The sequence below is a fragment of the Lichenostomus cassidix genome, chromosome 20, assembly GCF_008360975.1.
Source record: "Lichenostomus cassidix isolate B80296 chromosome 20, HeHo_3.0, whole genome shotgun sequence".
NCBI lineage: Eukaryota > Metazoa > Chordata > Aves > Passeriformes > Meliphagidae > Lichenostomus > Lichenostomus cassidix.
In genome coordinates, this window is record NC_139500.1 from 2,329,465 (window position 1) to 2,357,246 (window position 27,782).

At 41.9% G+C, this 27,782-nt stretch overlaps 2 protein-coding genes across 3 annotated transcripts; one reads left to right on the forward strand and one right to left on the reverse strand.

The window, feature by feature from the left end:
* Positions 1–650: 650 nt before the first annotated feature.
* On the forward strand, positions 651–24,959 carry RTF2 (replication termination factor 2). Its single transcript, XM_085079443.1, has 9 exons — positions 651–791; positions 1,660–1,754; positions 1,856–1,949; positions 2,673–2,812; positions 3,860–3,938; positions 18,612–18,725; positions 21,770–21,827; positions 22,222–22,314; positions 23,764–24,959. Exons 1-9 carry the CDS (start codon positions 723–725, stop codon positions 23,955–23,957), a joined length of 936 nt encoding a protein of 311 aa, XP_084935569.1. The 5' UTR covers positions 651–722; the 3' UTR covers positions 23,958–24,959.
* On the reverse strand, positions 7,673–14,698 carry LOC146428535 (putative beta-1,3-galactosyl-O-glycosyl-glycoprotein beta-1,6-N-acetylglucosaminyltransferase 7). Of its 2 annotated transcripts, none has more exons than XM_085079442.1 (6): positions 14,344–14,698; positions 11,829–12,117; positions 11,232–11,310; positions 9,512–10,536; positions 8,990–9,085; positions 7,673–8,267 (listed from the first exon to the last, which is right to left on the reverse strand). In XM_085079442.1, exons 4-6 carry the CDS (start codon positions 10,479–10,481, stop codon positions 7,993–7,995), a joined length of 1,341 nt encoding a protein of 446 aa, XP_084935568.1. In that variant the 5' UTR covers positions 10,482–10,536; positions 11,232–11,310; positions 11,829–12,117; positions 14,344–14,698; the 3' UTR covers positions 7,673–7,992. The 2 variants fall into 2 exon arrangements, with proteins under 2 accessions (XP_084935568.1, XP_084935567.1); XM_085079441.1 differs by having other exon boundaries at positions 11,769–12,117.
* Positions 24,960–27,782: the final 2,823 nt, after the last annotated feature.

The window sequence follows — 27,782 nt, forward strand, 5'->3', positions numbered from 1 at the left end:
CTCAGAGGGACAGTGAACGGCGGAGCAGCCGCGGCAGCTCCCCTCAGCATCCTCCCTTCCCACGGCAGCTCCCCTCAGCATCCTCCCGCCCCGGCAGCTCCCCTCAGCATCCTCCCGCCTCGGCAGCTCCCCTCAGCATCCTCCCGCCCGGGCAGCTCCCCTCAGCATCCTCCCGCCACGACAGCTCCCCTCAGCATCCTCCCGCAGCTCCCCTCAGCATCCTCCCGCCCAGGGCTTTCCCTCCATCCCCCGTGCTTCTGGCGTGATTTATCGCCCACACGAGTCCCTATCGCCGTTTGCACACTCCGTGCGGTGTTTGCATCCCGCCGGGAACCTGCCGCTGTGGATTAAACTCGCTGCTGTCACCGCCCGTGCCCCTGACATCGCTGAGGGCGGGACGTGCCGCCTCAGCGCCCCGCCAGCCCCGACCGAGCCGAGACCGCCACGTTTGGCAGTAAATCCCCCAAAATGGGTGTCCCGAGAGGTTTCCTCATAAAATCAAGGAATAAACCTGCGGGAAGGGCGCTGAGCACCCCCCTGCCCTCACTTGGTACATTCCGCGCACCCCCCGCCCCGCCGCGATGGACTCTCCCTCCCGCCCCGCCCAGGAGCCTCAGCCGCGCCCCCAGCCGCGCGTTGCTAAGCAACAGTGATGTCAATGATGTGCGCCGGAAGTGGCGCGCCACACCCGGAAGTGCGATATAGGAGAACCCGGAAGCGCGATGGGGTGCGATGGCGGCACCATCCCCAAGCGGCACGAGCTGGTCAAAGGGCCCCGCAAAGTGGAGAAGGTGCGAGGGCTCCGCGATGGCGGGGGCGCTGCGGGGAGAGGGAGCCCCGGTCGGTGCCGCGGTGCTGCGAGCCGGGCGTGGCGCTGCTGGGGCCGCTGGGCGGGTTGTGGCGCTGGTGGCACTGCAGTGCGGGGCTTTGGATCCCGCACGGGGTGGGCATGAGGGTCAGCAAGGGCCAGGGCGGTTCTGGGGTCACTACAGCCCCCGCAGCGCTCCGGGAGGGGAAGCTGGGACGGACCCGGTGACAGCGGCGGGAGCAGCCCAGCGGGGCGGGAGGGCACTGCCAGCCGGGCTGTGCCAAACATGGCAGCACGGCCAGCGCGGTGACCCTGCTGCGGTGCTGGCAGTGCTGAGCGACCGCCAATGCTGCGGCCAGTTCTGGGCTTTTGTTACAGGGAGGACATTGAGGGCTGGAGGTGTCCAGGGTGGGAATGGAGCTGGGAAAGGGCTGGAGAATCCTGAGGGAGCTGGAAAGGAGCTGAGCCTGGAGCAAAGGGGATCAGGGGAACCTTGTGGCTCTGCACAGCTGCTGCCAGGAGGGGACAGCCGGGGGTCAGGCTGTGCTCCAGGGAACAGGGACAGCAGGAGAGGAACAGCCTCAGGCTGGGCAGCAGCAGGAGTTTATTCCTGAAAAGGGTGCTCAGGAGCTCGAAGGGTCTGCCCAGGGAGATGGTGGAGAGCTGATGATGAATTTTGCCAGAACCTTTTGCTGAAGATATTTTATGAATTAACTTCAAGTGCAGAAAGCAGGTTTGGTACGAAACTTTGGGATTTGATGAATGCTTCAAGTACTACCTGATTTTATGCTTGAATAATTGTGACAATTGTGACAAGTATTTCTAAATAATGAGGTTTTTTTTCCCTGCAGGTTGACAAAGTTGCTGAACTGGTGGCCAGGTGGTTCTACTGTGCCCTGAGCCAGGAGAAGCTGCGTCGACCCATAGTGGCCTGTGAGCTGGGCAGGTGAGGATGTGCAGCTCTGCAGTGAAAATCACTTAGAAATACATTTATAAATAAAAATGTTATGGTAACCCAGTGTAATTGCTGCAATTTTGCTGTTCCAGGTTGTATAACAAAGATGCCATCATCGAATTTTTGCTGGACAAATCCCCTGACAAAACCCCCATGGAATCTGCATCCCATATCAAGAGCATTAAGGTAAACAGGTTTTGTCTAACATGAAAATGAAAATAAAATGTTGAAATCATGAGTGAAAGCTCAGTCAAACTGTAAAATCTCTACTTTCTTGTGTTCTCAGGATGTATTAAAGTGCTAAAAATAGCAAAACACAATGGAAAGATTATAAGGGAATCTTATAAGGGGATTATATTATAAGGGAATTATATTAATAATAACATAATTAATAATAAATCTTACATTATAAGGGAGCTATATTACAAGGGAATTCTATTGATAATAACATAATAATAAATCTTATATTTTAAGGGAATTCTATTAATAATAACGTAATTAATAACAAATCTTATATTTTAAGGGAATTCTATTAATAACGTAATTAATAACAAATCTTACATTTTAAGGGAATTATATTAATAATAACATAACTAATAGTAAATCTTATAAGGGAATTGCATTACAAGGGAATTATATTAATAATAACATAATTAATAATAAAGCTTATATTATAAGGGAATTACACTAATAATAACATAATTAATAATAAATCTTATATTTTAAGGGAATTATAAGGGAATTATACTAATAATAACATAATTAATAATAAATCTTATACTATAAGGGGATTATATTATAAGGGAATTGTATTAATAATGACATAATTAATAACGCTTATATTATAAGGAAATGTTATCATGGCTCAAAACCTGGGACAAGCTGAAGGTTTGCATTTTTATTTTCCAGAATGTGACAGAGCTGAACCTGGTGGACAACCCAGCCTGGAGTGGGGACAAGGAGAGCATCAAAGGGGACAAGTATGATGACCTGCAGTCTGCACGCTTCATCTGCCCCGTGGTGGGGCTGGAGATGAATGGCAGGCACAGGTCAGTGCTCAGGAGCTCACTGGGGTTAAACTGAGCACAGAGCAGGGGAAATGGGCTGGATGGTGGTGGAAATCATGTCCTGAGCACAGAGCAGGGGAAATGGGCTGCATGGTGGTGGAAATCATGTCCTGAGCACAGAGCAGGGGAAATGGGCTGGATGGTGGTGTGAATCATGTCCTGAGCCAGGTGTTGGTGGGGAAGATTTGACATCCCTCTGTGTCACATCAGGCAGGTGGGATCATGGAGTGGGTTGGGTGGGAATGGAGTTGGAAGCTCATGCAGTGCCACCCTGCCATGGCAGGGACATCTTTACTGTCCCAGGGTGCTCCAGCCTGGCCTTGGACACTGCCAGGGATCCACAGCTTCTCTGGGAATTCCATCCCAGCCCCTCCCCACCCTCACTGGGAAGAATTCCTTCCCAAAATCCCATCTAACCCTTCTCTCTGTCTGTGTGAAGCCATTCCCTGAGTCCTGCCATTCCATCCCTTTCAAATCCTCTCTCCAGCTTTCCTGCATCTCCTTCAGGCACTGCAAGGTCACAGTTATCTCACCCCAAAGCTTCTCCTCTCCAGGCTGAACAATCCCAATTCTCTCAGCCTTTCCTCACATTCTGCCTCTCCCTGTGTTAGGATCAGAATGGAGATGGATTGTTTGTTCTAATTGTGCAATATGTCTATATTTTATTGCTCTGGAGCAGGGAATTTCCTCACACCCTGCTTTGGCCAGAGCAGCAACTTCTTTGTCACCTGAGGGATGAGAAGAGAATGAATTCACAGCTGAGTGGTTGCAAAGAATTTCTTCCTCCAGAGAGGGATTAGCCAGGAGATAAGATAAAAAAAAATAAAATACCCATTGTGCTTTAATGTACCCGACATTTTTCATTCAATTCTTACATTGTGCAAATTAATAATAAATTAATTAGGGGCAATAATTGATTAGGGGCAAGAACTTGTAAAGAAAGGGAGCTGTGACCTGCCAGCCCAGTCAGCACTGCACAGATCCCTCTTAGTTTTCTGAGAATCATTGTGTGTTGTCTTTTCCCTGAAGGTTTTGCTTCCTGAGGAACTGTGGCTGTGTGTTCTCTGAGCGTGCTCTCAAGGAAATCAAATCAGAAGTTTGTCACAAGGTGAGTTTTTCCAGCTCCAGCAGCAGTGGAGCCATGTGTGTGTTTGTGCAGTTGCAGCCAATACTGCAATTTTAATTTTTATTTTTTACTGTGCTTGTAATCTGAGTCTGCAGGTTGAAATGGAGCTTGAAAAAGTTCTGTTCTGTGATGGCCTCAAGTATTTCTGCATGGCCTTTTTAAATAAAAAAGGTTTCTAAATAATTGTAAAAAATAGCATTTCTGTTCTCAGAATTCTCTAACTACTTTAATATTTCCATTCTTTTTCCCAATATTTGGTTCTAATTTCAGTTTTAAAAGGGTAATTTGTTTTGGGATTTTAGGGGTTTTGTTTGGTTGGTTATTTTTTCTTCCTGAATGCACATGGCTTGTGTTTTATTAGTGTCTGTTCTATGTTTAAACTGGTTCTATGTTCAGGTTATGTATTGATCTCTGTATTTTTAAAGGATGTTGTTGGTTTTTTTTTTAATTTTTGGTTGGGGCCAACTTTGTAGGATTTCCAGCAGCTCCATGAATTATTGTAGCAAACACTGCCTTCATTTCACATTGCTGGTTTGATCTCTGTAGAGGTTTTTTTGTAGCTAAAAATGATAAAATTGCAAATACCTTTTTTTCCTATCACTGCTTTTATTATCAGCAAGATTTGTGGTGAGATTTGCCACCTTTAGGCAGTTATTTTTGTGGCAACACATTGATATTGGATAAAACACAGAGTATATTTATATTAAACAAAACCTGTGAAGGAAAAACTTTTCTCTTGGTAAATTATTGGATATTGTGAGGTTTATTTTCTCACGTTGCTGCTTTCAGTGCTCACTTTGTTCTGTCCTAATGGCTTTGTTTCCTCCTGGCAGACACTAATTTATTTTTAATGAAGTGTTTTGTTTGGATCTGAATTCATCTTGATGGATGGGTGCAACCAGAGCAGCAGATGCAGGAATGAGATGTTTTGTCCATGGTTTGGCCAGTCTGATAACCTTATAAAAACTAAATGGATCCCACATTTTTCCCTCTTAAGTAGCATTTTGAAGGATTCATCTTAAAGAATGACACTGAAATGTGAAAAGCCAGAGGCAAAGGAGCAGTCAGACACTGGAGCAGAGCTGAGAGATTTGTCTCTCACTGCCTGCAGGGTAAATCCTTTGAACTGTCCTGCCAGGATGGAAAACTTGGCCAAAGATTTCTTGCAAGAGCAGAATTTTGTAGTGCTGGTTTAAGCTGGAGAGCAGACTTAGCAGACAAAATGCTTGGAACAAATTTTGTAGCTTCTGTTTAAGAGTTAAAAGAGTTGGAAAACAGCTTTTGTCTGAAACAGCAACTTAGGAGTGCAAATCCATCTTGTAATACCTTTTCACACAGAAGTGGATTTTGTTTCAGCCATATTTGGGAGCTTTTGATCAGTAAAAAGGCAAAATTTAAACTCTCAATGCTGTCACATGCTAAAATGTGACTTAGTCACATTTCAGTCAGCAGGAAGAGGAATAACTTTGCTTCCAGATGTGGATTCTGTAGCAGCAGCAGCTCTGAAGAATTATTTCTGATGGGATCTGTCAGTTTAAAACTTGCACTTTGGAGCAAGGTGGTTAATTCTCCAACAGAGGATTTAATTTTAATTTCAAATTTTAATTTTAGTAAAATGAAAAGAGCAAGCAAGGCTGTCTCTACTCTCTGTTTTTGTGTCTGATGGGATGTTGGAGATTGCAAGTTTGTGATGATCTGTGCTGCTCTGTGGATTTTGGTGCCCAAATGTTTTGGAACTTCTGTTCCTGCAGGGGCAGTTTGTGGTACCTGCTAATTGGAAGTTTCTTATTTGACAAAAAATATACTTTAGTCATCATCAGTTTGGGAGTTGAGTCTCTAAGAAGTTGTGTTTGGTGTAAGAGTTTGCTAGAAGTGGTTTGGAGACAGGATGGAGGTTATGGAATTGGTGGTGGAAGTCCTTCTGGGAGTCACTTTGGAAGTTAAGGACAAAATTCCATTTAAAATGTACTTTCCTGTATCACTTCAAGGTTTACTTTGGACTTGTTTTCAGAGTCAACTAAATCTCCACTTGAAATAATCTCCTAACTATGAAACTGTGCCATATCAAACACTTAACCCCATGTTTAATTTAGATAGAAAGCTTTTTGAACCAGAGTTGGTGCAGGTTGCTGTCAGATGCAGAGCTGGCTGTGCAGCCCTGGTTCCTGGAACAGAGTCACTTTGGCACTTTGTGCTCTCAGGGCACCAAAATCAGCAAACATTCCTTGCTGAGCTCGAAAAGTTGTGATTAATCAACTCGTAATGACACAGAATTTATGTAGGCTTTCCATGTGTGCTTCAGGGAGGCAGCATGGTCGTGATAATCAGAATAAATGAGTTGAATACTATTTCTTACTGTGGAGAATGGTTTCATGATGATTTTCCTACCAATACAAAATCCTTTAAAGAAGGAGGGTTATGCTGCAAAGATTTGCCTAGGCTGACATGTCTCAAATCATACCAAAATTGTATTTTAAGAGAGTTTTTTGTACAGTGTTCTTGCTTGGCTCAATTTCTGCAGAAGCAGCCCATGTTCTACAGTGCCTTGCTATTGAATTCTTAATTTTAATTCAATTTGGAGGTGATGCACACCACTTGTTCTGGGTGCTGGTGCCAGAGGTGAGAGCTGGAGCCTGGATGTGCTGCAATGATGGCAATAAGGAACCTTCCATTCCCATCTGAAAACACATCATGCAGTGGATAAATGCTGGCAGTGCCCTACAGTGGACTGGAGAGAAATTAATTATGAATATTGCTATGATTAATACATGCCAGAGACCCATTAGCTTCAGTAATGGTTTGGAGAGAGACTCTCAACAAGCTCAGCATTGAGAGCTTTTTTTTTTTTCATTTTCCTTTTCTCTTTTAGCTTTATTTCCCTCCGTAAAAAAGTATCTCCAGCAGTATTTAGCCCCAAGATAAGTCCTGGATTGTCCATGAAACTGAGCACTATGATTTGGGTTGAGTTTGTAAATAAATAGGGACCAGATGGCCTTTCTTTGGGTTAAAGTTCATTTGCAAGAGTTGATGTTTCCGAGAAACTCGTGTGGGAAAATGAGCAGTGAAGTTCTAGCAACCTGGGAATGAGTTTGTAATGAGAAACTTTCATGTCAGAAAATGAGCAGCAAAGTGCCAGCAACCTGGGAATGAGTTTGTAATGAGAAACTTTCATGTCCTGTTCTTGGTTAATTTGATTTTTTTTTGGGAATAGGCTCAATTTATAGCCAGTTTTCTTGTAAAAACTGAGGGATGGTTTATGTGATTTAAGCTGATATCTAAATTGCTTCTAGAGTTTTATTTGTGATTTTTAGTTTTTCATCAAGTGAGTTCCCCTGCTCCCTGCCAGGTGTTCTGCCCTTGCTGCAGGCTCCTTGCTTCCCTCACTCAGGTACACTGGGATGGAAAAATGACTGAAAAATAGCCTTGTGCTCATTTTCCTGGATCCCTAGCCTCGAATTTTCCATGCCTCCTTGCCCTGAACTTCTGCAGAGACTCAGAGCAGGGATTTTGAGATGAACAGGCATTGCAGGATCTCTGTGTTACCAGGAGCAAAGCCTGGGCAGGGCAGCAGGGATGTTGCCATGCTACACAATGAAATTAGGGATGCAGCTGCTGCTGGGAAATGAAAACCAACCCAAACCCCACGGTGGCATGGACTGTGTCAGAAACTGGCTGTCAGCTCTGAAATTTTAGCATGAACTTCATTATTCAAAACATTTCATAAGAGATCCAGCCCCATGACTTTAATTCGTTATTTCTCCATATTTTATCTTTGTTCAGTCACTGCTTCCATTTTATGATTTTCATGCCAGTTAGTCATGCTTTGGCTGTGAACATGAGGAATATTGACTTCTCCAGCTAAATAAGTGACTTAATAGATGATGAACTTCCCCCCACCCCTAAACCAGTATCGATTTAGACATTCTTTGGGAGTTAACCCATTAGCAGAATAAATAAAACCCGTTTATTTCTCGGCGACTGCAGGATTGTGCTTTACCCTTAGTGCACGGAGCGAAGCCAGTGGCTGTCAATATTCCTATTTCCCATCAGCATTCTGCACACCTCCTGGGGTGTGGGTTAAGCTCCCCCCATCGAGCTGCATGTTGAAGTAGCTGTGCTCCTGCAGGCGCCAGTGCTGCTCAATGGGCACCTGAGCCTGGCGCAGCGCCTTGAGGCGCAGCCTCCTCTCCAGGCACTGCAGCACCAGCGGGTACCTCCCGGGCTCAAACTTGTTGGCAAACAGGTGAGGAGACTCAATGATCCACTGCAGGTCCCCCAGGCCGTAAATACAGATGTCTCTGACGTAGTGACCTGCAGGGATAAAGGGAGGGATCAGCAGGAAAACAAACGGAATTATTTTTTAAAGAGTGTCACCTTTTGATTTCACGGTGGAAATGGAGCTTGGAGGATAATGCTGCAATATTATAAAGACAAAGGTTTGTGTTTTATGTAAACAGACTCTTGTTACCTCCAGCTGCTTCCCTGCCATGCTGCTCTGCTTAATAAAATCTTGTAGTTGGGCATCAGATGTTCTGATCTCCTGTTCAATCACACTGTGCTCAGCCTGCACACTTACAGATTTTAATGATTTCTGCGTGTTTTCCGTGTGGTCAGCACTATTCTTTTTAATTGTTGATCAAATTGAAGGGATTTAACCCAATGTTGATGGAAATATCTGGCAAATATCCTTGTCAGGTAAAGCCCTCCCACTGAAAACTGAGTTACTGCATTGGTAATTGGGGGCTGAAAGAAGAGTTATCAGTGTATGTGATTACCTCAAAATATATAGAATATAAAATATCAATCTCAATTATTAGGTAAAAAAACCCATTAGTATATTTCTTAATATAATGTATATCTCAAAATCTCTTTAATTAAATATAGCACAGTAATTTAGTAGGGTGCCTGTTTTATTTGATACTTCCAAAATAAATTATAGATGACCACTGAGGCATATTTAATAGCTGGTTTAAACAATATGCACTCACCAATTAATGCTCATTAGTGAATCTTATTATCAAAATTCACATTACCTTTGCAGCCTTTGTGTGAGGATCCTTCTTGATCTTGCCATTTAATGGCTCTTAGGTCTCCTTGCCAGCCTGCATTGGGTGTAGCCCCTGGAGCATCTTTAAAAAACAAAAGGCTCTGATCAGATTCTCTTCTACTCATTACAGGGAAAACTTTCACTGCTGAAGACATTGAACTGCAGTCAGATTAGTTATTTATTTGCAAATATGCAAATATTTATATCCTAAAGCAGACATCCTTCTCAGCATTATTGCTTTTTTTTATTCCTTGAGAGCAAAAGCTTCCATGCAGCAAAAAAACCATTTTAATCAGCATTTCTCTAGTGCATGGTCTGCACTGAGGTAGCATTTCCCTCCAATCAAGCTTGGTTTCTCAGCCACCAGATGTGACTTTCAAAAGGCTGAAAAAATGACTTTATTTCTGTAATTCAGTGCTGTTAAGCTCCAGATTGGAGCTCCAACCCTCTCCCTGGCAGAAGCCTTGCCCTGCTGGGGCTCTTTCTGGCAGAACTGCCAAACTCTTACCAGGTAAGCGGTTGAGGGTGACCCAGTAGTGCTCATCAGGGCTGTAGGTGTCCCTGGACCACTCCAGCAGGGCTTTGGCCCGAGGATCACTCAGTGTAAACTGCACAAAGTCCTTGCTGAGGATGTAATAGGCACTGCCAAAGTAGAGTGTCAGGTTGTGGGGAGGTTGGGATTTCCTGCTTTTGGATGGATACACGTATGGCACTGCAGAGTGGATGAACTCCCTGTAGCTGACCTGTGTCCTGTATTTCATGTGGAGGGGCTGGACTATCCCAGGAGTGATGTTTTTACCGTTCCACTTACTTTTCATGTACTGTATGATTTCTTTATTTGTTTTCAGGGGGAAATCTTGCCCACATAGGTTAATAACATAATTCCACTGAACTCTGGAATGAACTAGGTCTCTCATGCAGTTAATGTCAGCTTGTAATCTCGAAAACCCTGCGTAAACAACGTGTTCCCTTTTGGAGGAAATGAAAATATTTTCGAAGCAGTTAACAATGTTCTCTACAGCAGTTTTATAATCTCTGGGTGACTTTTCATCAATATGGATGCAGTAAATATTCTGAGGCATATAAATCGCTCTCAGCAGCCTCACAAACATTTCCAGCTCCTTGTGAATTGTAATTATATATGCTAAGGAGAAATTTCCCTCTTCCTCTGACAGTGGTTTGGTGATGAAATGCAGAGTCTTCAGGACTGTGGAGCAGCTGCAGGAAGTGTGAATGCAGCTGAGAGGTTTGGGCTGGTAGGACTTCTGACAAAAGTTTCCAATTTTGAAGGCAGCAGGTTTCCCCACGAAAAGAGCTGAGCAAAGTTCATCTGGGTAAAAACCACACTCTGCTTGTTTGACACGGAATTTTGGGTCATTTGGCTCTTCATAGAGTGGAACCTTCAGGTAGATGAAGGTGAAAGTACAGACAGCAACACACACTAAAAATCTTGATTTCTTTGCATGAAGTGGGTTCATCTTTTATTTCCTGATCCTGTCTTCTTAGCATAGTCCAGTTAAACATCCAGATGATCTGAAAGGAAAAGTGAGATAGATGGAGAGAAACTTTCTGTTATTTTTTTTTAAATAGATGTCATGATAGTGCTGCATTTATAACTGCTGGGATTACTACTGGGAGGCACTCAGCCCTGGGAATAGAACCTGCAGAGCCACGAGGCAGAAATTTTGTCTTTCCAGGACAAAATCATCTCCAGAATAATACAAAAGAACCCAAAAATGGCTTTGAGTTCTTCCCTGCTGGAGCAAGGGGAGCTCAGCCCATCAGGTGGGAGCCTGCTGGGCTTTGAGGTGGTGCTGAATGCAGAACCCCAGGGAAGATGGGAGCTCTGAGTGCTGCTGAGATTTCCTCAAGGCCTGGGAAACCTGAAGTTCCGCCAGAGGATCAGAATTTCAGTAAATTAAATCAACAGAAAACTTTATTAAATAAACAGAAGGAAGAGACTAAAACGTAATCCACGGAATACACTGGGTTTTATCCTTATAAAGTCAGCAAATGTTTCTGACTCTTGAGATTTTTTTTTTTTTCCCCCTCTGACATCTTTGTATTACTGCTTTGGAAAGCAGGACATGGGGACAACACTCATTTCTTATTTTTAGCATGTGTTCATGCCCTGAGATAAGGACACAAGTGCCACTATTGGCATTCAGAGATAACCAATTCACAGCATATTGTCACAGAAGTTTTTCCACTGAGGATTTTTTCCTTACCTTGTTTGAACAGTCAGAAGAATGAGAGTGCAGAAGCAATTACACGAATTTATCCTTGAAGCATTTGGTGTCAAAATTCCTGGAGAAAATATCGAGGAGAAAATCCATCAACTGCCATGAAGCTTAACAGTTAAATTTTAAAAGATTTTCATTTTATTTTAAAGTTAATTAATTTTCTTCTAAAGGTAATTAATTTTCTTATAGTCAATGATTTTTTTTAAACAAAATTTGCATTTCACCTTGAAATATTTTACACTTTGCAGCTGTCAGAATCACAAAGTATTTGGCTTTACATAGGAAAAGAGAAAAATAGGTTTTTATAGACGTAGTTTCATTACAGGAATGCTACTGTAGTTAGAAGGCTCGAGGTTTTCATTAGAAAGAAGTGGAAAATAGTTTGTTTTTTAAATGAAAAATCACTATCTCCCTTAAAAGCTTGAAAATAGAAATGGCATTGCAGTTAAAATAGCAACGAGACAAAATTCAGAAAGCATTGAGAACAGAAATCAAACCAAGGGAAGGAACCCTCTCTCTTACCACATTTTTAAGATCCTGTTAGGCTGTTGGGAAAGAATGTATTTATCTTTTGGTCCTTACTGGAATGCACTGGATTTCATGCTGGAAGGTTGCCGCTTTTCCACTGAGCATTCCGGGTTAGGTGGAGAACTCATCCATTTCCCGGGGATGTTCTCTCAGCAGCTCCAAGAAAAACACGAGGAAATCAGCTCCCGGGAGAATATATTTGCCTTAGAGCTCCTCAGGGATCCGTTTACTGAGTAAACAACCTTGATGGGAGAGTTGCATCCATCGGAGCAGAAAGCTGCAGCAGATCCAGTGCGTGTCAACCTTTGGGTGCTGTGCAGAAAGCAGGAGAGCAGGGATGCCACTGCAAGGTGAAAAGCAGGAGTTTTGCAGTCATAATGGAATTTTGTATCCTGTGCCAGAGCCCAGAGGGGATTTCTGTGAGGATCATGGTGTAGCCAGGGGTTGAAATTGGGGGAACACTGATTTCTGTGGAGCTGGACTCAGACAAACTCTTTATTCTGAGGGAATTATTGCAGGAGGAGCATTGAGATTCCTCTGAGTGGTGAAAGTCATGAGATCTCTGCTATGGCACAGGGATGGTTCGTTCTCAATATAGGACATTGGGCAGCTGTAGAAATATTTGGGATTTTCTACCTGATCAAATAAAATAAAACATCTTACCACCAAGACTGTGGGCTCCCTGCACAGCTCATTTACTTGAGAGCTGCACTCAGTGGCCCTTGGTTCCTTCCAAATCACAATATTCTCTCAATCTGTCCAGAATGAGGATTCTTGGCAGATTTTTTTTTTTTTCCTTAAATACACTTTGGACAGGTTGCAAAGTGTTGTTCTAAGGAGCCAAGTTGTAACCTGCCTGTTTCATACACTTGAATTTTTATGACCCTTCAAGTCCTAGCTTCTGGGGCTGTTTCGGGCTGTTAGGTGTTCATTATGGATTTTTTCCTACTGGACTGTGTGACATCTAGGAACTGTATTTTTATGGCAGCATAAAAGTACACAAACAGCCCATCATCAGGTAAGAGGCAGCAATTCCTCTGCGGTGGGGACTGGCTGAGTGATGAAGCCTGCAAGAACACAGTTGGACATCTTTCAGCCTCGGGGGATGTTGTGGAATGAAAGCAAGGGGTTTTTGGTGGTGCTTTACCAAATTTAGGGCTGCAATCGCAGCTGCCAGTGCCACTGGATGGGAAATTTGTGGTTCAGCAGGATGCTCTCCCCTCTGGCTGCTGGCAAGGATTGTTCTCCCAGGTTTCCTGCTGCCCTTGAGGAGCGATACATCCCGTTAGGAATTTCCACTGTCCATGGGTAACCCAGCCTGGGACTATCTTGCCCTTGAGTCTTGTTATGCAAGAACGCCATGAAAGGTATTTTTTGTGAGCAGAATGGCTTTGAAACTCAGCATTTCTTATGTCAAGCATAGGTTTTCTAAAGCTGTGAAGCTGTATTAATGTTTTAAAATCCTGCATATAGTGTGTGACATTCTTGGAAAAAAAAAAAAAAAAAGGGATTTTCAAGCACCTTTGTGGATGCTTTTAAGGCTATTACTTAACAGAAAATTGTTGTTAGCCTAAGCTACTCCATCTCAATTAACAAAGTAAACTCTAGAGGAAAGGGGAATGATGATGATGATGCCTGGAAAAGGCTGTGAAATGTCAGCTCAGCTCATTGAGGCCCCATTAGCACAGCCTTGCCTCTGCATTTTGTGTAACTACTCATTTGGCTTTTTGCTCTCTCTCCCTGCCGTTGCATTGAAGATGCATCACTGCATCCCTGAATACTCTGTTTCCTCCGTGCTCTTTGCATTTGCCTAATATTACAGTTTAGATAAAGTTTGCTTGGTGCAACCTCTTAATTGAGTGAGACAAACGGCTTGTGAATGCATCATCTTCTAACAAAATGCTGAAAAGGCATTAAATACTTATTTCCAACTCTTTATATATCTGTTGGTTTTTGGTTGGTTTTTTTTTTGTTTGTTTTGTTTGAAAGGTATTTATGCAGGCATTTATGCAGACATTTTATAAACAAGGAAGGACTAATTAAATCCTTATAAATAATGTTAAAATCAGTGCTTTTAAGTGCTTTTTGCATGGCTTTGTTTTTTATTTAAACAGGGGTCAGAATACAGGAGTCTGCTTCTAAATTTTGAGATGCATTGAGTCAAAACATTTCTTCATCAAACCCAGTTATTTAAATAATTCTTATTTTAAAACACTGCGTTCGAATTTACTGATACATATTCAGCAAATTTACGGAGTTTTAGAGTTCATTTTTGCTGTTTTTCCTAGTTTTTTTTCCCTTGTATATTTGACCTCACAGTAATTTAAAACAAATGCTATGAAAGCTATTCAAACCCTTAAGTTAGAGGGCTGTAAAAAAAGTAAGTTGCATAAATACTGTGATTTTTTTATAATACAAACAATCAGTAGCAATGACCTCCATCCTTCTGTGCATCCGCGACATGGTAAAGAAGGGAAAAAACCAGAAATAAATAAATATAAAGTGAAATCGCCGCTTTACCCAGGGGGGAAAAAAAGCCAAAAACTGGCTGGGATTGCTGCAGCCTTACCTGGTGCAGAATTGTCCAGGAGACGGCAGCATAATAAGGATGAAGGCAGGGTGTCATTGTCCTTCAGCCCCAGCGCTGTCCCCCAGCCCCACGGCGGGACACGTTAACCATTAACCGGTTTCATCCCCTCTGCCTGCCTGCAGTGCTTAGCATATTTATCCCGCGGGAATTCGCCGTGCCTGGATTCAGCTCCGCCCGGCAGGAAGCGGAGAACTTCTCCTGGAAAAGGCTGCGATCAGAGGGGTGGATGCGATGGGAACATGGCTGGGGATTGGCAGGAATTTGCTTTAGCCCCGAGCCTTTAACCTGTGCCCTGTGCTCGGCCGGCTGAGCCCGCTGGCTGGGAAAGCTGCGAGCCTCTTCCTCCTCCTCCTCCTCCTCCTCCTCCTCCTCCTCCTCCTCCTCCTCCTCCCTCTGCCCTTAACCATTCGCCTGCCGAAACTTTCCAGTTTGGAGCCAACAGCTCCGGGGAATTGCTGCTGCCGGGCGTTTCCAGGGGCTGGAGGTGGGAAGAGAATAAAAGAAAAGTCTCCTTGGAACACATTTGGGATAAGCACTGCAGTGTAAGTTAGCAGAAGAATTAAAGTATAAGCTAGCAAAAAAAATAAGGTGTAAGTTAGCAAAAGAATTAAGGTATAAACTAGGAAAAAATTAAGGTGTAAGTTAGCAAAAGAATTAAGGTGTAAGTGAGTAAAAGTTATAAGATAGCAAAAAAAATAAGGCGTAAGTTAGCAAAAGAATTAAGGTATAAACTAGCAAAAGAATTAAGGTGTAAATTCGTAAAAGAAGGTATAAGCTAGCAAAAGAATTAAGGTATAAACTAGCAAAAAATTAAGGTATAAGCTAGCAAAAGAGTTAAGGTATAAGCTAGCAAAAAAATTAAGGTGCAGGTCAGCAGAATTAAAGTATAAGCTAGCAAAAGAATTAAGGTATAAGTTAGCAAAGGAATTAATGTGTAAGCTAGCAAAAGAATTAAGTGTGAGTGCCTCTTATAAATGTTTATAACCACCTCTGCAAAACAGGAATCAAGCTCTGAGTGAGTGAAGGAGAAAAGAAAGAAGGGTTTCAATGTAACTGTTGCCACTTCTCCAAAATCGGGTTTAGCGCGGTGGGGTGAGATAAGGAAGAGGTTTAAGTGTGATTGCTGTGTCTGAAAATGATTCTGTAAGCAAAGGTTCAGCCGTGGTAGGCTAAGAAAGTAAGGGGAACTGACAAAAAAAGGCGAGAAAAACCAGTTATGTTGTAACGGATAGGAAACAGAAGGACGTAATAATAACATAGTTATAAACAGAATGTAAGTCTTGTAACAGTAAAATCAGGTGTGCACTGTGTAACCAGGACATCCAGAAACCACAAGTTGTCTAGGAACTCAGCTTTTAAAAATGTAACTTTTAGGTAAGCAACCAAGGGCAGACACCACAACTGGAAAATGATCCAACCCTGTAAATGAACCACAGGCAGACAAGTCCAGGGAGGAGTTAACCCCTCCGTGTTCTCTTGGCACCAGGAAATGTGTGTTTTACTTTCCCTGCTGTGGAGTGAATTCCTTTGAATCATCCTTCACAGACTGTTTTTTCTTACAGCCTTTTAAAGGTTCTTGGGGAGTTGAATAAGGGGGAAGTTGAACTTAAATGTACTGGGATTGGGAGGAAACATTCAGATAAAAATACCACGTTGGTCAGAAATAAACAGAAAACTTTCAAGTAAGTTAAGGCACAGCTGCAGGTATGAGAAGTACAAAATAATCACTGACTTTAAGAGAAATTCTGTAAATCGAGGCTTTGTCTTGGGCTGGTTTTGTAGTAGATGTTGCAGCTCCTGAGTGAAATTCAGTTCATTTCTGGGAATCAGGAGGTGGGAAATTTCCACTGCTCCCAAGTTGTCCTTTACTCTCTGACCCATTGCATGTCTGGGTTGGGTGACAGTATAAAAAAAACATGTTCAGCAAATCTTACACTGCTGAACTTGTAATGGATAAACCTCTGGAAAATTCTGTCTTAAACCCCATTTTCATTAACTGTGGGAAGCATCAGTAATCTTTAATGCACGAGTTTGTGTGGCTGGGAGCTGAACAGTGAGTTGATCCATGGATATTCAATCCTATTCCTAAATACCTGCACTGTTTAAAGAGGGGAAACTCAGGTTGTGGCCATCCATGTTCCATATCCTGGTGGGAATTGTGCATTTCCCACTGATGATCACGTTTAGGAGGACTGCAGGAGTTCACTCGCTGTTTAAAATTTGAAAAAGGGATTTTAAGTTTCTCTGAAGACATTAAACTGTGACACTGGTTATGAAACTGTAACCTGTATGCTGTGACATTTGGATGTGAAAACATATTTGCCTGTTGTTTATTTGTATTATATTAAGACTGGAGTAGTCATGCATAGAACTATATTTTAGATGCCATAAAAAAAAGAATCAATGTAGTTTACAGCAAGAAATAAAGTAAAACTCATGTCTTAGGCAGCTGAAACATAAGAAACTGTAAACTCTAGAATTCAGGAAATCATCTTAAATCAAGACTTCATTATTGCTTTTAAAATCCTGTATTTGATACTTTAAAAAAGATAAGAAATACCTCATTTAGGAATGTCCTCTAGTCAAGGTGCTAAGAACTACAGAAAGTACATTCATATATATGCAAAGTCCCAAGATAAACAGGGTACAGCAAAGGAGACCCTGTGATCCCACAGAACAAACATCTGCCCTAAAAGACCTTTAAGGAACAATCTTTCAGAATCTGCAAAACTCTGATTTCTTTCTGCTTTTTCTCTCATTATTAAAACACTAAGATAAAAAATCTTCATCTCTGTGACATGACCCAATGTTGTCATGGCAAAAAAAAAAATAATCTGTTTTGGGGAATGGAAAGAGAACAGTGCCTTTGTTCCCCTGTTTCTTGTAAATACTTGTTATTTTTGACCAATCCCACCTGTGTTTTCCACATGAGAACCTGCCTTTGGTTGCTCTTTCAAAATGCAATGTTTATTGAAATCAGAGTGCTGCTGACAGAATGTATGTCAAAAATGCTGTTATTAGGAAACACCCCACTAGAAATGGATTTGTGAGGCTTCCTTAGAACCAAGTCAGCTGTTCTCCTTCTGAGAATGGAGACTGAAATCCTTGATTTTGGAGCCTTTTCACTGCCAAGTGTGAGATCACACCAGGCTGAGATTTCTCATGGAGCAGAAATGGGAAAATCTGGGCTACTTCCCCATTTCTTGGGTGTGATTTCTGACCTCCTGTGCCTCTCTCTAACCCTCCTTTCTCCTCTCCATCTCCAGCCACTTGGGTTCAGGTTCATTTTCAAAGCTGTGCTCAGCACTTGAGCAAAGTCCTGCCCATATGTCCTTTCATTTGTTTAATTCCTCCTGCAAATACAGGAGTAACCTTTCGAAACCTTCGTTTAGAAAAAAGAAGAGTAATGGCACAGGCAGGATTATAAATTAATCTTGCAGATTAGCAGAAAGCTTCTGCATTTAACAAAATAACCAAAAAAAAAAAGAACCCCTAAACCAACCAGCCAACCCAAAAAATAATAAAAAAAAGCCACCAAAAAAATAAAAGCAAATTGAGATCTTAGAACAGAAAACATCATGGTCAATGTGCTGGTGCATCAAATGATTGCAAATGTGCACAGGGAAACATCTGTGCCTTCAAGCATGAAACTACTGTGGAAGTACACAGAGCACGTTACAGCCATTATCCAGATTAATTTGTGAAAGTAGTTGGAAACTTGGGAGTGTTTGATAAATCAGATAAGGGTATGGTCTCTGTGGTACAGTCCAGTGAGACAGCAAGGCAAGGGTAATGCATTATTCTGCTTTTAGGAGCCCTTTTAAAGTAATAATTATAATAATAATAATGAAGTTTTTCTCATGAATAAAAATAAAACACCTTCACATTTTCCTGTCTACCAGAAGAGAAAAATTTTCTGTCTGTTCTACATGTGAAGGAATAACACATATGGTGTTGTCCTGGTCAGTGTAAAGGAACAATCAGTGGTTGTTTCTTGTATTGTTAAGGTCTTGAATGCATTCACAACTATAAATCAGAAAGTACTTTTGGGTTTCAGCTGTGGGGTTCAGAAAATTGAGTAGATTCTAATTAGGAATACTTTAAATACATTTATGCCAGTAAAATAAGGAACCCTTGAACAGAAAATACACTTAGGGACCTTTTTTCATGAAAAAAAGAAGAATTAGTTCAGAGTTGGTTATAGGATCAAAGAAATAAATATGCAACTTTGTCCTTTTTTTATCAAGTGTGGTGTTCCCTTTCAAGAGGAAGATGTGATTGTCCTTAATGGTAACAAAGAGGATGTGGAAGTTTTGAAGAAAAGGATGGAGGAGAGAAGACTTAAAAGCAAATTAGAAAAGGTAAGATTTTGATACATTATTTGACATAAAACTGGAAGAATTCTTGTGTGCAATGAATCTGCTCTTGGATTTACTAATCTTTATGCAGCTGGAAGAGTTTTCTCTGGGAGCTGTGTTGGATTTAAGCACCACTTTGGAAAACAGTGGGGTTGTGGGTGTGTTTTCCCAATAACATCCTGAAGCTGTAAATCCCAAACTTTCTCCTGACCAGCAGGCAGTGCTTTGTGCTTCAGAAAGGGTCAAATGGACTCTGTGCCAGCAAGACCTCAGGGTTTTCTTGAAATTAATTCATTCTAGTAATGATCTCCATCATCCCTGAATTCCTCCTGGTGGTTCCTGATGATGGCATCAATATTTTGATCTCCGAGTGGCTTTTCTTGGCCTCTGTCACAAACAGGATATTGAGATCTGTGCATTCCTGGGCTGAGGGTGGAAATTTATCACCTTTTGCGGTTCTCACAGTCCTCAGCAATTGCTGCTAATTCCCACCACATTATTGAGGCCTTTACATCTCTTTATCTGACCAGGCAAAATGCAGTGGGAATGAAGTCCTTGCAGCTCTGCTGTGCACTCTGCTGCACTGCTCTGTGAGGTGTGAGTTGTTCTGTGCTGTTGGGATGTCCAATCACACTTCTGCCTATGGGAATTTTCTCAGTATTGCTATTTTCCAGTTTTTCCCTGAGCTGCCAGTGCTTCCTGGAGGATGCCAAAGCAAGCAGAGCTTCAGTGCTGACTCAGGCTGCTCAGACTAGTGTGGATCTCAGCAACATGAATCACTGTCTGGTGCTTTCAGCATCTGAGACTTGAGCTGGAGGTTTCATCCCTTGGTTCTGTCTGCTGTGGGATTCCATGGCATGCAAATATTTTTCTCGTTTGTTTTAAAGCAAATACTTGTTTACTCCAAGCCAGGGAGCATATGATTCCTTCTCATCACAGGGGCTTTATTCATCTGTGCCACTGCAGAGTCACTGGGCCTGGGCAATACATCAAAAGGCTGGTTTTCCATAAAAATCCTGCTGTTCTGTTTCCTGTTTCTCAGAGTCTCTGCATGTTGTGTCTATAGCTTCTGGCAGAAGAGTGATAATCTCATGGTGTCTATTCAGATGGGCTTGCTTTTTTTTTTTTTTTTCCCCTCAGTACATTGCAATTGCACATTTGGAAAAAAACGAATTTATAATTTGATGATACACTATTGCAGAATTCAGCAGATGAGTGCTCAGCCCCAAAAGCAGTACTTGGTTACACTTTTTTCTGTAGGAACAGAGCCCTAACAAAGCACCTGGAGCTTTGGGTCAAACAATTGTGAATAACCTGCAATCAGATGCTGCCCACAATTTCTGCCCAGCAGAGAAGTAGCTGAGTGTGCAGGGCAGTTGTGGCTTTATGGTGGCAGCACAGAAGGGCACTGTGCCCTGCTCCTGGGGCTCTTTGCCCTGGGGGAGCATGCAAATGGCATTGGTTTGGTTAGTGAGCAATGACATGACAGCATTTGCAAATCTCTCAGCAGCCTCTTGGATTTCAGCCTCAAGTGATGACCTTGGTGCCCCAGCTGGTCCCTCTGCTGCCACTGCCACTGGCACTGCCACTGTCACCCCCTGAGAGCTGGCAGTTCCAGCCCCAACTCCCAGCTTCTGTTAGTCCTTCCTCCCTTCCTTCCATGAAGCACAAGTTCCTTTTCTTTATCCCCAGGAGACAAAACATCAGGAAGATGCAGCTGGCATGAATATTAAGAATGATTCCAGCTCAGCTGTGTCCCAAGTGCCCATAATGAAATAGCTCTGATATCTATCATATCATATCATATCAATCATATCATATATCATATATCATATATCATATATCATATATCATATATCATCTATATTATTATAAATATTATTAATATTATTATTATCTATAATATCGATAATATAATATCTATGTTATGCATCATGAACAAATGCATCCATATGGCTAAAAACACATGGGAGGTGACTTTTCTTTGGAAATCCATCCATAACAAAAGGTGGAAATTCCCTGCCCTGAGCTTTTCCAGCTTTCCCTGGATGGGGTTTGGAGCACCCTGGGACAGTGGAAATGTGGAAATTGCCCATGGTGGGCTGCAATGGGATGAGATTTAGGGCTCTTCCCACCCAAACCATCCCCTGGATGTGACACCAGAAGAGCCAAGTTTGCACTCAGATCCACAACCCTCTGCCACCACCTCCTGGCTCAGCTCTGCAGCAGCATTTGCTGTGGCATTTTTGCCCTCAAGCATTAATCCTTTCCTTCACATCCTGATTTTTAGAACAGAATTAAATGTATTTATTTTCTTCGACTTTGTGCAGCTGTCTTGAAACACGTGCACAAAGCAGAATTTTGTATCCAGTCATCTTTTGTGAGAATCATGCTAATGGCTGTTAATACATCTTTTTTTTTGCAGCTTGGCATTTATTTAATCAAAGCCAGTAATGGGATTCTTGCTAGGTTTTTCTGTGTTTTTTTAATCTGGACAAACATAAATTAATTTGGAAAATCTGCTGCACAGATGCTTTTAAAAAAATCTAGATTAACGATTTGCCTATTTTGTTTCCAACCAATCCTGCAGCAGAGGGTCCAGTTCTTGACTGGTTCCCAGGATGGATTTTTTATGGACTAAACAAAATTTAGTGGGTATGAGATTCAGGATTCTTCTGAAATTTTTAGTGAAAAACATCTTTATTGATTACAATTGTGTCTTATTAATGTTGTTCAATTTACTGTCCTGCTGTGTGGGTTCAGATTATCAGTTAGTGATAATAACACACCTCCTTTCAAACTGTGCAAACCAAAAACTGAATCCAAACAAATCCAATTTTTTCCTGCACAGTTTTCTTTAATGTAGCTGCAGGGTTTCCCAGATTATTCATTTTTCCATGCAGAGATAATACAAAAAATGTGAAAGGAAAAGCTCTGCTGGGTAAGACATTAAAATGTACTAAATTCAATTGTGGATCTATCAAATACAAGTTGGAGGTTTTGTATTCCTTCAGTTAATTACCAGATTGCTGCTTGTGTTGTTTCAGAAATCAAAGAAAGGCAAATCAGCAGCAGCAGCAGCTTCTCAGCAAGAGATCTCTGCAGGTAATGTCACAGCAGAAAAATTCTGTGTCACCTTCTGAGCCTTGAAGCTGATTCAGGGTTTGTGGTTTTTTTCTTTTTCTTTTTCTTTTCCTTTTCCTTTTTCTTTTTCTTTTTCTTTTCCTTTTTCTTTTTCTTCTTTTTCTTTTTCTTTTTCTTTTTCTTTTTCTTTTTCTTTTTCTTTTTCTTTTTCTTTTTCTTTTTCTTTTTCTTTTTCTTTTTCTTTTTCTTTTTCTTTTTCTTTTTTTCCTTTTCCTTTTCCTTTTCCTTTTTCTTTTTCTTTTTTCTTTTTTCTTTTTTCTTTTTCTTTTTTTGGGTTGTTTTTAAGGTTTTTTTGTTTGGTTTTTGATTTTTTTGTTTGTTTGGTTTTTAATAATTCTTTAAATTTTTTTTTTAGATTCTCCAGGTCCCTCCAAAATTAAGAATGGAAAGGATTGTGCCAATTCCAGCTCTGGGGAAAACAGGCAGATTATCTTCACCAAAAGTTCAGGTTGGTGTTTCATCTTCATGTGAAAAATGGGAACAGATTTGGCTTGTTTCTGTCATTCTGATCTTGCTTTAGGTTGCTGGGAACCTGAATTAATGGGATTAGAAATTTTATTATTTCCACACTTGAGGGTCTGATGTGTCTGCTCTCCTGGCTGGAGGAGAATTACTAGTTCCCTGATGTCCAGTTGGTCACCAACTATATTATGGAACTTTATTTGGATGAAGTCTGTTAAAAATCCCTAATTATTTGACTTTTAGGCCTCTTTTTATCTGCTAATTTCCCTGTGTGTCCTTGGGAACAGAGAAACAGAACTTCAGGCTGCACTGAAGGATAAACCAAGTTTATTTGAATAAACTTGGCAGCCCTTAAACCCAAAGGATGGTGCCTGTCTTTATTTAATATTTATTCTGCTATTTCATGCCTCCACACTGCTATTTTCATGCAGAATTGGTGCATTTTTCAGGTCAGTCTGAGGTTTCTGTGGGAACTATTAAATCCTGGACATAACAGCCACAGGGAAGATCAGAAAAATTTGAAGAATCTGAGAATGATGATGTGTAGACAAACTGGGAGAAGCTGAAATTCCACCAGCAATGCCTGACCTGCCCTCTACTGTCTGCTTTTATACAGGACAGACTTTCTAAAATATTTCATTCCACAGGATTATAATTGCTCCTGAATGTTGAGCAACCTCGTAATTCTAAGTGTTCAATCATTTTTTTTATTTTCTGAGGGTGTAAAAGAAAAACAAAAATATGAAAATTTCTTTTGAAACTGCTGCTTCTGGCTGCAGTTCTATTGACCAGCAAAAGATTCAGAGGAGAGAGGGAAAATAAAGGGAAATCCATGAGGAATGGCAGAGGCATGGGAAGGAATTTGTGAACAAGGCACCCTGAGGTTCCTGGACTTGAATCCTTCCAAATCCAGGCTTTGGCAATTGTTGTTTGAAACAGTTGTTTCCAGACAGCTGTTGGTGGCATTGCAAATATTCTGCAAATCTGAAAAGGGTCTGATCTGGGAGGGTTTGGGGTTGCACAATTATGGGAGGGTTTGGGGTTGCACACAATTCTGGGGTGATTTGGGGTTGCACACACAATTCTGGGGTGATTTGGGGTTGCACACACAATTCTGGGAGGGTTTGGGGTTACACACAATTCTGGGGTGATTTGGGGTTGCACACACAATTCTGGCAGGGTTTGGGATTCCATTTCTCACTTAGAGCAATAAATTGCAGTACAAGGGATTTACAGAATTCCTCTCTCAAGATTTCTAAATGTGTTTTTTTTGAGTGTGAATTCTAAAAGCTGTTGAGTCCAATTATGGGCAATCTTTACAAGAGACCTCAAAAATGTATATATTTTCATTGTCAAACACCGGTTTTCACCTTTATTTAAATACTTTTACCCACTTTAAGCTGTTATGCTTCATCTGTTCCTTTTTCCCTCTCAGAGAATGGAGCTCCCTCAATGCCAGGAAAAGTCAATAAAGCTTCTTCCACCACCAGCAGCACCACCAAGAGATCCATTGCAGACAGCGAGGACAAGTCTGAGGCTTACAAATCGATTTTCACAACTCACAGCTCAGCCAAACGCTCCAAGGAGGAATGTTCCAACTGGGTTACTCACACTGCTTACTATTTCTGAGCCAGTGAGGAGCCTCTGGAGCATCCCCTGCTGCTCTGCTCCCCCAGGGCTGTCTGTGTACAGCTGATGGAGAGCTCTGGTGCTGAGCTGATCCTCTCTGCACTTACTCACTGTGTAAGTTGGGTGTAAAGCTGTTCAGAGTTAATGAACCTGCATTAGCTGCTGGTAAATGAGAAGTAAACCAGCAGGATCCACGTTGTAGCAGCAGATCTCATCCCAAAATGTTGGATTTTTTTGCACAAAACTTTTCTCCTCCCAGCTGGATGTTGTCACCCTCAGTCTCAGGCTGTGTCCTGAGGAGGAGGAGGGAGGGGAGAAGTTTCTGCTTTTTCTCCTCCTCTGCTGATTGCTGCCACCACTGGAATTACAATTTCCAGTGTGTTACTACAGAATTCAAACCCTCTGTAGCTTTATGACAGCAAAAAGAGAAATTATACTTTTTTTTTGTTGTTGTTGAGCTAACTGGGCCCTCAGTAAAACTATATATTTCTAAAAGGTTCTGTAGATATTTTCAAATAATTCACCTTTTGACAGAATAGATGAGAGCACAAACATGAAAATTCTTGTCCATGGTGTTGTAGCTCATTTTGAACAGCAGAATATTCCCTGGTTAATGTTTGAATCCAATAATTCCTACCTGGAATGAGCAGAGGGAGGGAGGGAAGTTTCTCACCTTCCTCTCTCCCTCTTTTAATATTGAAATCTGCTTTTCTAATCTTGGCACAAAACTAACCAGAACAGAAATGCAGAAGGCAGGAGGCTTTTAAAAACCACTGCATGATGTTACCTTGTTACCTTTGTGTGTGAAAATGATTAATTATCCCAGTAATTAATTTTTAAAAGTGTCCCCAGTTATAATTGGCTGTAGTTACCTGGAGATTCAAATGCTGTGTCGATATTTGCATAGGTGGTCTCTGTGATTCCAACGTGGTGAATGGAACTGCTGGGATTTTATTATTATTTTGATAGGTGTAATTAAAAATTGGCTTGCTGTAGGATTTATATGGTGGTAAGAATTTTTATTTACCAGCACATCAAACAGTTTGAGGTTTGCTGGAGCTTCCAGGAAGCATTCAGCCACATTTTGTATGCATGGCTAGGAATCAGCTTTGTTCTCCTTGCTCTATATTCTTATTATTATCCTTTATTGTTTGTTGCTTACAGATAATGAAAAAGGTGTCCCACAGTAGGCCTTTTATTTGCAGTTTAATTCTGTTTGACAACACATGTTAAAGTCCTGGTTGTGTTTTATAGGAGTGCACATTGCTTCTCCTTACAGCAGCTAGAAATCCTCAGAGAAATTAATTTAATGCTCTTGATTTAGCTATTATTTTGCTAAAAAATACACAAGGAAACACAAAAAAAGTACATGAGGAAACACAAAAAAGTACACAAGGAAACACAAAAAAATACACAAAGAAACACAAAAAAGTACACAAGGAAACACAAAAAAAAATACACAAGGAAACACAATATGCAGTTTTGCTCCTCTTTTCCTAGTGATAAACCAGGCAGAGTCCAAGCTGTTGCTCACAGGTTTTCCTGCCCATAATGGTGACTCCTTTTTCCACTCTGATCTGCTCACTTTTAGAACAAACTCCTGGCTAATTCTTCAATACCTCTGGATTTATTAACTCCTGCTCTGCCTCTCTGTCAGGCTTGTGTCCAATATTCACCATCCATCCCCACGTGGAGCTCTTCAAACCCTTCTGGTTTATGGAAATGTTTTCATTGAGGGCTTTTCCTTCCCCTTGCAGAACTCCAGCTGTGAAGGACTGTGATGATATATTTGAAATATCCTTGGCATGTGAAATATCCTTGGCATGTGAAATATTGTTGGCAAGGCATGCATTGCTGGCATGGGGTGCAGTTTTTGCCACAGCTGGTGCCAAGCAGAGCCCAAAGTGCCACTTGAGCTGCTGGCAGCCCAGGATGGGCACTGCAACGTTGACTTGGCAGTTTTTAATGGATTCGAGGCAACAGCTTGCTGGAGGATGTTTGCTTTGTTGTGGTTTGCTTTTTGTCAGGGAGGGCAATTTAATTTTCTTTTAACGGAGGTGAATTTGAATGCTGGTGAAAGTTGAGAGCTGCAGAAGTGTTAGGATCTGAAATGTGTATTTTTTTTTGAGATGCCACGTTGAGTGTCCTTCAGCACTGCATCCATGGGCTGTTCTGGGCAATTCATGGGACAGTTAGGTTTGTTTCCATGCTGTTCAAGCCTTGGCTTTTCTTCTGAAAACCTAAAAAAAGATCCAATTAGGGCCAGTTGTATAGCAGGGGTTAGTTTTGTAGTGTGGAACTGCCCACTGGGGACTGGGCTGAAGTGCAGCAGCTTCCTTCACAGGCTGGAGGTGAAACCTGGCCCAGATGTGCACAGCTGGAAAGGGGCTGGGAGCTTCTGTGTCCTGAGTCACCCTGCTGGGAACTGCCTCAGTCCTTTCCACACTGGTGCCTCTGAATACCAAAACCTGAGGTTATTCCCAAAACCTGACGTTGTTCCCAAAGCCTGAGATTGTTCCCAAAACCTGAGGCTGTTCCCAAAACCTGAAGTTATTCCCAAAACCTGAGGCTGTTCCCAAAACGTGAGGCTGTTCCCAAAACCTGAGATTGTTCCCAAAACCTGAGATTATTCCCAAAACCTGAGGCTGTTCCCAAAACCTGAGGTTGTTCCCAAAACCTGAAGTTGTTCCCAAAACCTGAGGCTGTTCCCAAAACCTGAGATTATTCCCAAAACCTGAGGTTATTCCCAAAACCTGAGGCTGTTCCCAAAACCTGAGGCTGTTCCCAAAACCTGAGGCTGTTCCCAAAACCTGAGGCTATTCCCACATCCTGACCCCGCAGAGCTCAGCCCATTATCAGGGTCAGAACTGCAGCTTCTCCACACCATGAGATCATCCCATGCCAGTCAAATTGGCCAAAAAAGCTGCAAGTTCCCTTTAAAACACGATGCTTGTTCGATGAAAATATTTCTTGCTGATGTCCTATTCTTAGCTGAAGTGAACAAATGCAGTTGTCTGAGTGCTGCCTGGCTGTGCAGCACAGACCCCATTGGAGTTGGGAGATTTTCCTCCAGATTCAGACGCTGCCAAATGGTTTCTTAGTCGCATTTCAAAATAAAAAGGGCTCTTCAGACATGACAATCCACAGAGGGTCTGAAATCAGCGTGTCCTAAGCTGAATACAAATCACAGACAAGAAGTGTTTTGTTGGGAGGCTCACAAATGGAACTGATTACTGCTAGACAGTGTGGATTTCCTTCTGGAGGATGGAGCTGATGGAATTCCTTCCTGACAGCTAGAAATGATAATTGAGTTGGGTTTTTTCTCTGCTTCAAACTTAACCAAGCTTCCAAGTGAGTAAGAGGGGTGGAATCCAAATCCATCTCCAGCTCTGCCTATAAACCAGGATTTTAATTTAAATATCCATCCAGCTGCCCAGCTCCTGGGGAGGTGCTGCTGCCAATGTCGTAGTTGTGGCTTTGTCAAGCACTGAGCTTCGTGTGGATTAAAGTATCTCTTACAGGTCAGTGACAGAATTCAATTTACAGACTGACCACAGATCTCATTTGGGGCAGAACCGGTTTCATTATGGCTTGAAGGAAAATGAAATTCTCTTTTTAAAATGTTTCCCTGCCGGTTCTTTGTGACACACCCAGCAGAACCCAACCTTTGTGGGTATCTGTGAGAGGTTTTCTCAAAAGTCAAGAGCTGACTGGTGAAGAACAACCCCTTCCCCTTGCAGGAGGGTTCAGCTCTGACTGCACTGCTATTTTTAACAGTTTTTCCCTTTTTTCCCTCTTGTTTGCCTCTTTCTTTCTGCTGCCCAC